The sequence below is a fragment of the Ursus maritimus genome, unplaced genomic scaffold (assembly GCF_017311325.1).
Source record: "Ursus maritimus isolate PB19 unplaced genomic scaffold, ASM1731132v1 scaffold_27, whole genome shotgun sequence".
Classification (NCBI taxonomy): Eukaryota; Metazoa; Chordata; class Mammalia; order Carnivora; family Ursidae; genus Ursus; species Ursus maritimus.
Window position 1 is genome coordinate 21644182 of NW_024425230.1, and position 10299 is coordinate 21654480.

At 48.3% G+C, this 10299-nt stretch overlaps 1 protein-coding gene across 2 annotated transcripts in view; it reads right to left on the bottom strand.

Annotated features, from left to right (window-relative positions):
- Window positions 1-10299, bottom strand: part of CRTC3 (CREB regulated transcription coactivator 3) — an 85577-nt gene that overhangs the window by 37155 nt on the left and 38123 nt on the right. For both annotated transcript variants that reach the window (XM_008687796.2, XM_008687795.2), the window contains exon 2: window positions 2107-2226. In XM_008687796.2, the coding sequence (XP_008686018.1) occupies window positions 2107-2226 (120 nt within the window). The remainder of the gene's footprint in view (window positions 1-2106; window positions 2227-10299) is intronic.

Genomic DNA, 10299 nt, shown 5'->3' on the forward strand with positions numbered 1-10299 from the left:
TCTCTCTCTCTCAAATAAATAAAATCTTTAAAAAAAACCCAAAAAACAGTTCTTGTACAGAGAAGAGACACTGTAGATACCTGCTGAATACATGAATGCATTATCCCCTTACTTGTTGCTTCTCCTTCAAGCCTCAGATATACCTCCAGGATGCCTTCTCCGGCCCCCAACGCCGGTCCAGGCTGCCCCTCCTGCGAGCTCACGCAACCCGAGCGGTCTGAGATTCAGCTCGCCACACTGCGTTGTGACCTCTGTGAGCACCTTGAGGGCAGGGAGCACATCACACTCGCCGTTACACCTACAGCGTCTAAGCGGGGCCTGACACTAGTGAATACTCAGATTGTTTTTAAGTGAATGAACATTGTCCTCTGTCACTTTCCTTTGATCCCCTCCTCTTCTAAGTTATTTCTTTAGTTAAAAAGCGGTGAGCATATGTATATACTTAGACCACCCTTGCTGCAAAAAGATCTGAGATAGCTACAGATAGATATTTATAAATATGGCTATAAATATGCCACATATGTATTATAATATTTAGGGAGAACACCTACAGGAGAAAAAGAGAATTGAGAAATTAGAGAAAGACATACTGTTAGATCAAGCAAAGAAACACTCAGAGTCTTTTGCTTGAAAACTCCCAGCCATCTAGACAACGGTCTGATGTACTCACTCCAGCCACACGTGCGCACTAGCAGAAGAATTGGCTGGATTCTCCTCTCCCTCGCACTTTCTATGGAAGTTAGGACACATTCCAGAAGGAAACCTGCAGACTCAGTTGTCATCTCCACCCTCCCTGACAGTGGTCACAAAATACACAAGACCACAAGTCAGGGTCTCTTGTGGACTAAACGCGGTGTGTCCCTGGGGACAGAAGAGACGGGAGAAATGAACACTCCCTGGGGTCACTATCCCTGCCTCCAAACAGAAACGGCAAGCAACGGGGTGGGGGGGCAGGAGAGGTCGTGGTTCCCTCTGTGTGTCCTACAACTCCTCCCACAGGGCCTCTCTTGACGGGGGTCCTGGGGCCCACCCACCGAGTGGAGCCGGGAGGGGAGAGGCCCAGGTTGGGGCTCAGCTTGCCCTGGGCTGAACCTGCACCCTTCCAACCTCAGCAGTGGAATCTTGGACAAGTGACTTTGCCACTCAGTTTTCTCCTTGGAAAAGGGGGGTTAAAAAAAATGAACTACTCAGTGAGTTTGAGGACTACATGACACATCAATTGCCCTGCACAGTGCCTGGCATGGGTAGGTGCTCAGCAAACATGCGTGCCCTCCCCCCACTTCCTGGTTTCTCGAGAAGCCAGCCCTACCATCACTGCCAGGAATTCAGCTCTGCAGTAACACTCACCCCGCCTTCCTGTGCCTTCCTCCACCCGTGAGGAGCGTGCAGGGAGAGCGCCGGCCCTCCTGGCACACTGCTTCTCCGTGCTCTCCCACAGAACCCAGCTCAGTTCTGTGTCCTGAAGCCCTGAGCACACAGCTGGTGGCCCAGCGGTGACTGCCCCCCATCCCCCGGGCCCCGGCCCCTGATAAATTCGAAATCTCCTTCTCCTTATTCCTACTGAACAGCATAGGATTTGGCCTATGTGCTGCATAAGAAATTTCCTAACTACCGGCTTTCTATCTTAGGTGTCATCTGCTGAGTTTAGAACTGCATAAATAGAAGATCCTATGACATTTCTTCTGGAAGTTCTAACGGCAGGTCACCGGGTCAACAGAAATAAAAATATCTGTTTTAGCTCGATAGGCTAACTCGCTCTAACCTGGTTCAAAGTCAGGTTTAGCTCTGACTTATCTGCTTTCTGAAGAGACTGCTGAGGAGGCCTCGCAACAGGGCTGAGTTACGGGTTGTTTATGTTCTGTTCCTTCACTCAACTCAACTCTATCAATGTTTTCATCAAGTAAATATCCACGATGATCTTTCCAACTTTTGGCTGCAGAGATGTTTCTAGTTTACAACTCATTTATTTTTATTGCCTCCATTCATCAGATAAAATGAAGGCTTTGAGGCCAAAGGGGAACTGTGGGGGAAGATAAGTCCTGAAAACCTTTCAAACATTTCAAAACTCATACTCCCTCCGTCCCCCCCGACAACGAGAAAGGATATTTGTCGTCCCGGCTTGTCCCCAGACCTTCGGTGGAGAGGGTGGAAGCGGGTCCTGGCTGGCCTCTCCACCAGCCCGTGGTGGCGGGTCCCCCGCACGCTATCAGCCTGGTGAAGGGATGGCTGCAGAGAGAAGGGACAGGAGTTGGCTCGTGACCATGAAATTGCCCCTCACCCTCAAGAACAACGACAGCTAACAACAGCAGATGGAAAGACTGATTTCAGGTTTCTACAAGTGTTCACGAAGGGGCCTCAAGTCAAGGCAAATCAAGTCACGTAGCACGTGGGGCTGTTTCCATAGGGTTACAGAGCAATTTAAAACAGTCTTCGGTGTGTTAAGATGAACGCTGAAAGAATGATAATATTGAAAGCTGTCATAATTCGGAGGCGGGACTACGGTTCATACATCTCACCCCAGACACTCAGAAGTACACTTGAAACGCACAAGAAGTGTATCTAAGATAGTGATAAGCTGGATACCAGAACTAGAACGGATACCTACAAACCGTGGACTACTTGCTCTGCACAGAGTCTTTTTAAATTTTTGATTCAATGGACAATTTTTAAAAATACAGGTTTGAGGCTTTCAGTGAAAAACCCAAACCCCTTGCCCACGCCAGTCCCACATTCCCACGTAGCAGAAGGGTCAGAAATCGAGAGTGTCTGCTCTCTGTAGGCGGGATCCCCATTCTCATGCTTTTAATGCTTACACCAGATCACTGGATTGACTTACTGTGTTAGACATTTGAGTTTGTAGCCCCTGAATTAAGCAGAGAGAGAAGAATACTACCTCAATACAAGTTGAAAATATGTAACTCATTATTCCCCAAAATGGCACAAGTGAAAATATAAACAGATTCAGGGTAAATCCGTGCTCAATAAATCCAAAGTCCTTTGTTAAGGGAGGCTTGGGTGCATTTGTAACATTTTTGAGACCGGCATCATAAAAGGCAAACTTTTTGGTTGCTGAAGACCGAACGCCAGGCTGGACCATTAGATCACACATACGACGTGCGAGTAATGTGTACACACTATTCGGCAAGGACCGTGTTTGTGAAACATAGGAAAACAGATTTTCTTTTATGTAAGTGGAATCATATGTAAATAGTTTACTCTAAAAGGAATCACATAATGGAATATGTTTTTATAGGGGAGCTGCTTTTAGCTAAGAATTGGTCATTAATTTTTCTTCTTTAAACATATGGATTTTCTCACGCTGGATTTGGGGATGACTCCTGTTTTTCTGAAGTGGGCTGATAAAATGTCTGGGCTAATTGAGTCTAATTTTTTTTAAGATTTTATTTATTTATTACAGAGAGAGACAGCAAGAGAGGGAACACAAGCAAGGGGAATGGGAGAGGGAGAAGCAGGCTTCCCGCTGAGCAGGGAGCCTGATGCGGGGCTTGATTCCACGACCCTGGGATCATGACCTGAGCTGAAGGCAGATGCTTAACACCTGAGCCACCCAGGCGCCCCTAGTCTAACGGTTCTAACCTATTTTTACAACCTAAATCTGTGACCTCCTAAAATAAAGAGATCTTGGTGAGGACCAACTTCTGAGGGCCTGGAAGAGAAAGAGCCATTGTGACGGGTAAGCGGGGTGTTGATCTCAGACAATACAGCACGTTCTCCCAGGGAGGGACAAGCTGAAACGCCTTTGTTAATCAAGAGGATGCATACCCAACAGCACGCTTGTTCAGAACCTGTTTACACAGCAGACAGAGGGGACAGATGACTTTGTTCCAGGACAAAAGGGAGGATTCTCTGGTAACGCAACCAATGTTCACCATGGTGATGTGAAATGCACTTGAAGACACAACATTTTCACTGAGGAGTCTCAGAGTACAAGTACTGCCAGACTGGGCTCTCAGAGGCCAGCCCACAGAGGTGGGGCTGAGGGTCTTCAGAAGGGGTTCTGAAAAAGCAGAAAGTTCTTGGAACGTCTTACAGACTTCCTATGACACGCACACATGCTATTTACACTTGCCTCTTTGGCATTCATCCCCATGGGCCCAAATCCTGTACTGCTACTTGGACTCAGTTGGGGGGGTGGAGGGATGCTCTCTGCTAACATCTTAATTTTCTTGTCTTCCTCACCACGGCACTACTGCAACTCTCTACGCCTGTGGTAGCTGATCTTCCTCCAAATGATATTGGGCTATTTAGCCTTTTTGACTCACAGGGACCTGCCTTGTTCATGAAATGAGCTCAAGTAGGTGTTCAGTCAGGGAAGCTGGGGCCCGAAGTGGACTTGGAGTGACGAAGCCCATGAAACACTATACACTTGCTGAGAGCTAAGATTCTGTTCTTTATTTTAATTTTTTTAAAAGATTTTATTTATTTATTTGATGGAGACAGAGACAGCCCGCGAGAAAGGAAACACAGGCAGGGGGAGTGGGAGAGGAAGAAGCAGGCTCCCAGCGGAGGAGCCTGATGTGGGGCTCGATGCCAGGACTCTGGGATCATGCCCTGAGCCGAAGGCAGACGCTTAACGATTGAGCCACCCAGGCGCCCCTAAGATTCTGTTCTTTAAAAATGTATTTCTGGGGCGCCTGGGTGGTTCAGTCAGTTAAGCCTCCGACTCTCGGTTTCGGCCCAGGTCATGATCTCAGGGTTGTGGGACTGAGCCCTGTGTTGGGCTCCGCACTCAGTGGGGAGTCTACTTGGGACTCTCCCTCTCCCCCTGCTTGTGCTCGTTCTTTTTCTTTCTCTAAAATAAAATACAATCTTTAAAAAAAATGTATTTCTTAGGTCAACTTTAATACAAAAAGAAATAGAACCCTGGCACCCTGAAGGCCAAGTATGTCACGCTTTCCATTCCTTTTCAAGTTTCATTCAGCTTTCACAAGGCTTGTACCCACAGAGCACATCTATTTGTGTGGTCTATATTCTGTACTTAACAGTATTTAGTGAACAATTTTCCGTATACTCCGTAACCCTTAGAGTTACTAATTCAGCAGGTGCACAGTACTTCACTTCTAACGTTTGTAAGGCCCACCCTCCATGGTGCAGTTCAAAGAACATGTGATTTGGAGTCAAGCGATTCCAGTCCAGAATCCTTGACTTACTAGCAAGTCACTTCACCTTATCTGTAAAATGAACATGATGCTGCTGATAACTTCCTCACAGGCCTGTGCAGAAAACGAAATTAGATCATGCATGTGAAAGCTGCCTTATCCCAGGGGTACCGGGCGTTACCAGCTGAGGCGCCCCCCACCCCAATTCACAGGTTGAAGCCCTAACCCCAGTGTGACTGTCATGGACCCAGACCCTTCAGGAAGGTAATGAAGGTGAAATGGTAATGAGGCTCTCATCTAATAGCACTGGGGTCGTTATAAGAGGAAGAGACAACAGGAACACGTACATACAGAGAAAAGGCCATGTGAGGACAGGAAGAGAGGCCTCGCCAGAAACCAACTCTGTTGACACCTTGATTTTGGACTTCCAGTCTCCAGAACTGTGAAAAAATGTCTGTCGTTTAGCCCCCCAGTCTGTGGGATTCTGACATGACAGCGTAAGCCGATTACGACCACCGGGCATGAGAAGGAGGATGCATGTCCGGTGGCAGGACGCTGGGAAACATCTTGCTGAAGGTGAGGCCACCCTGAAGAGTCCTTTTACGGGCCACAAGAGCAGCACCAGTGTCAGGGGCTCACCCAGTATTCTGAGCCTCCCAAAGTATCCCCAAGGAACCTAGATTTTCGTTAGGCACTCATCTGCTGCCCATGCCAGGTCACCTCTGAAAGCTGCCACCCGGGGACGAATGGCTGAAAAGAATGTTGACAGGGCCCTGTGACTGGCTTTGGCCAATGCCTCATGAGCAGACGTGACATACATGTGTCCAAACAGAAATTCTCATATTCTCTTCCTTCTGTCATGAGAATTCCACGACCCAGACAGGGATGCTCCCTCAGCCTCAGTTCTGTAGAAGGAGAAGAGACATGGAGGACAGCCACAGCAGGTGCAGCCACCAGCAGCAAACAGAGTAAAAAAAAAAATTTTTTTTTGCTCGAAGTCCCAGAGTTTGGGGAATGGTTGTTCCCAGAGCAAAGCTGACTAATATGGTAGTGACAGCAGAGACAGGCTGCAGTGATGCGGAGAGTCCTATTTTTCTTGAAGAGCACCAAGAGGACGGCCAAGTCCAAAGAGCTTGCAAATTGGTTCCTACGTGTTTTGAGGATGTCCTCAGGCTCGGACTCTGCCAGACGCCACCCTATTTTGGAACATGGGCCCCAGACACCAAATTAAGAAGAGGAGGCTTCTGCGCCTCCATGTACAAAAGCTCCTCCCCACTGATGTCGGGGTGCCAGTGCTGGACCACCCACAGGCAGACCAAGCACATGCTTAGGGCTCAGCAAGGCAAGGGCAGAAGAGGAAGGACCTATCTGAGAGGATGCCCAATAACACTCAAAGGAGCATGGTGGGAAAAATCAGAATTGAGCTGGATCTCCTTACCTTTTTGTCTGTCTTGGGACGGCTTAATGGTTTTTACTCTGAAAGACATACACAGATGGGAGGTCCAATAATCTCTGCAGGGCCTGGGCCGGCACAAGTCTTCACACGCCCCCCTGGGCACTAGAAAGCAGACGGGAACGGCACAGCGGGGAGGGCAACGTTCTCAGCGGCAGCCCGAGAAAAGGTAGAGGTGCCCGCGTCAACGGCCTGACAATGAGGTTTAGCACCAGCAGGCTCACCCAGGAACCTTAGCAGCGAAGGGGTGAGCTGTCCAGTTCTGCTTCACGTTGTGACCTAATTGCCAGGGGCTGAGTGTGGGAAGAAAGGACGGCATGGGCGCCTGAGGCAGGGGAGAGGTGGATTCTGCACTTAAGTCACCCAATCTGAGAGAAGGCAGGCTTAGGTTGGAGCGCAGCCCAAACACCAAGGGTCCACAGACCTCAACAGTGAAGGGCAACGTGGGGGGCAGGGGGTCAGAGTGACTCCTGAGTTGGCAAGTAGTCAGCTACAGCCAATTCTTACCTACTCTGTGGTTGGGCTGTGGGGGGAAGGAGGCATATCTCGAGCAGTTCAAGGCGCTGCTGAGAACTGGATGTCCACGTGCAGACAGCCCTGGTCTCAGGCTCCTGACTGTCGCTCAAAGTATCTCCGTGTGGATGGCAAACTGGTTCAGGTGTGCAGCTATTAGGATGGTGCTGGCAGGGGCGGGGGTGACAGGGCCAGTACTGATGGAAAACTCTTTCTGAGATGACACAGGACGTAGGAATCTTCCAAAGAAGCAGAGTTGTGCGTTTCCGGGCATTAGTCCAGAGCCAATGGCAGAGAGTACCATGGGCTCCAAGCATGCCCCCAGGGGACCGAGATCTCATTTAGGCATCTTTGTGCGTGTGGGCACCCATCTGCTGCCCGCCTCACATCACCTCGGAGAGCGGCAGCCTGGCATGAATGACTGAAAAGTTGCAGCTGACTTTCCTTACCCTTCCCAGGGGGAAAGTCCTTCCTCTGATTAGGCACTGCCGTTCTACCGACGTCACCTATATTCGCATTAACTCTTCAAGCACATGTACCACACTGTTGGCATACCATTAAGTTTGTAGTTAATTAGAAACTCCAGATCTTTCCACGTGACTAACAAGCCACAAGCAGATTCCTACTAAACCCTTGTTACAAAATGAGCTCAAGTCTGAGAAGAGGAGGGCTGTTTATTGTCAACTCCGGGAGATTATCATTCTTAAAAGTACCCTACAGTATATTCTACGTACACTTGTTCTGTATATGCTACAGTATATGTTGTTTTTAAGATTTTATTTACTTATTTGAGAGAGAGCACAAGTGGGGTAAGTGGCAGAGGGAGAAGCAGACTCCCTGGTCAGCAGGGAGCCCGACGTGGGGCTTGGTCCTGGGACACCGGGATCAAGACCTGAGCTGAAGGCAGATGCTTCACCGACGGGGCCACCGGCGCTTGGCTACGGTATATTCGTTACCTGTGAAAGACTAAGTAGCACTTTTTTCTTGCTACAAAGATCAATTCTAGCTTATGATGATATTTCTATACAATGTTATTAAAAGAGGGAGAACTGTAATTTGCAAATTTTCTCAAGTGAAATACGAATATCTAAATGCCAATAGGATGACCAAGTCCATTCTTACATTGTAAGAAGTTTTAATGAGTTTTTAAAAATGCATTTAAAAAAATAAATAAAAATGTACTTAAAACATGCACATGGGGCGCTTGGGTGGCTCAGTCTGTTAAGCATCCAACTCTTGATTTTGGCTCAGGTCATGATTTCAGGGTTGTGAGATCGGGCCCCACATCAGGCTCTGCACTGAGTGTGGAATCTGCTTAAGATTCTCTCTCTCTCCTCTCTCTGCCCCTCCCCACCCCAGCTCACATGCATGCAAGCACTCTCTCTCAAAAAATAAAAAAATAAAAAAAATAAAGAAAAATAAAACATGCAGAATACCAGGATGAAGCATGTAAATGGTTCCTTCAAAAAGCCTGGATTTAGAATACCCTAACCTTAGCAGCATCTTTACAAAGGGGTGCATAATGGGTATTCAAACAGAAACAATTCTGTGTTTTAGAATTCTAAGGCAACTTTCAATAGCCCCACTGGCACGCATGATGACTACAGATCAAGAAGAAAAAAGATAAAACTCTGTAAGAACAGCATATGTTCTTCTGGAATACCACTGTCAACACTAGAAATACGTCCTGGCAGGCAGCTCCGACAATACAGAGGATGTGCTGGGTGTGATGTCCCTGTTACCTTATGGTGTGAGGACAGTGGGCTTGCTTAAACTAGGGGTGACTTGGGTGGCAACCTCACCCATCTCAGCAGTAAACCAGGAAGCAAAGGAAGTCTCTAAGCAACAGAATCAGTTAAGAACCCCCAAGGGGAACACTCAGAAGGGGGTCCCTCAGGTCTTGCATCCCGTCTTACCTGAGCCTGACAAACTGGGCCACCCTGTCCTCCAGCCTGCTGCAGGCGAAAACAAGGTGAGGGTGAGCAAGAGGAGGGAATGGGGGCGTCTGGCTCATCAGGATGCTTCACAGATGACAGCAGAGGGACTGCGGACCACACCCCCCCCCCAGCTCCATGCTTTCCTTCTCCAGATGAGAAACCAGAATCCAGAATGAGGAGGAACTTTTCTCAGGGTGACACGGCTAGTGGCAACTGGAAACTTGAACTCAGGACCCTGAGCCTCATACAGTGTTGGCCCCACCTCGCTGTTTTGCCTCCTTGGCTAAGGAGCCTACATAAAAATCAGTTGTTTTTGAGATTGTGAGTGGATTTTTGCTGGCATACCACAGAAAAAGTATAAAAAAGTGAGAAATGTTTCAGATAAAATTACATTCTTATAAAGCTACCAAGAACTGAGATCTGATAGAAGGACACCAGCCCTGCTGGGATCTCTGACTGTCCTGGGGCATAAATAGCACACCTACAACTCGCTGTTGGACCCAGCAGTGCCATCTGCGCTAGGTGTGGAACCCAGCATTTTATAAAAGGTTAGCTGAAAGTCCCAAGGCTATTTATTGACCATCCCATGCTTCCTCCTGGAGAATTAAGAAGCTTCCTCAATCATTCTAAATTCCTCTGTATGCTGGAGCTCACATCTGTGTCCCTCCTCCCCAGCGGGGCTGGGTGGGACTCGGACTGGAGAGGGCGAGCTCACACGTGGCCTCAAGGTCACACTTGCACTCACTCCTGTGCCCTGCAGGACGTCTGGCCTGCCCGTGATGGTGTTCCTCTTTAGTTCACTGCTTCAGTTCTTGGGAAGTTATGAAAGACTGGCCGCTAGGACTGAATGAACTTCTCGTGGGGAACAGTGAAGACTTAGGCGTGTGGGAAATAGGGCAGGTTCCCTGAACTTGCGGGGCTTTCTAATGCAGGCTCTAGTTAATGGAAGCTGCTACAGGCCCCCTCCTTGTCAAAGGGCAAGTCTAACAAAGGGACAACTGTGCCTCTCTTGAGAACGCAGCTGGGGATCATCCCAGCCACAGCCTGTATCTCCTTTGGTTCTCCTGATGAGGAGAGGGAGTCGTGAGGACCTGCCCACAACAGAGAAGAGGCTATTAATTCATGCCCTGGGGTTAAACGGACCATTTTAATACTACCTTATAAACTGTGCAGAAGAAAAAGGATTTCACAGCTGGATTAGAGGTTCTATTATACCACCATCAAACACAAAAACCAAAAAACAACCCAACTCCTTTACAGATCTCCGGGGTCAGAC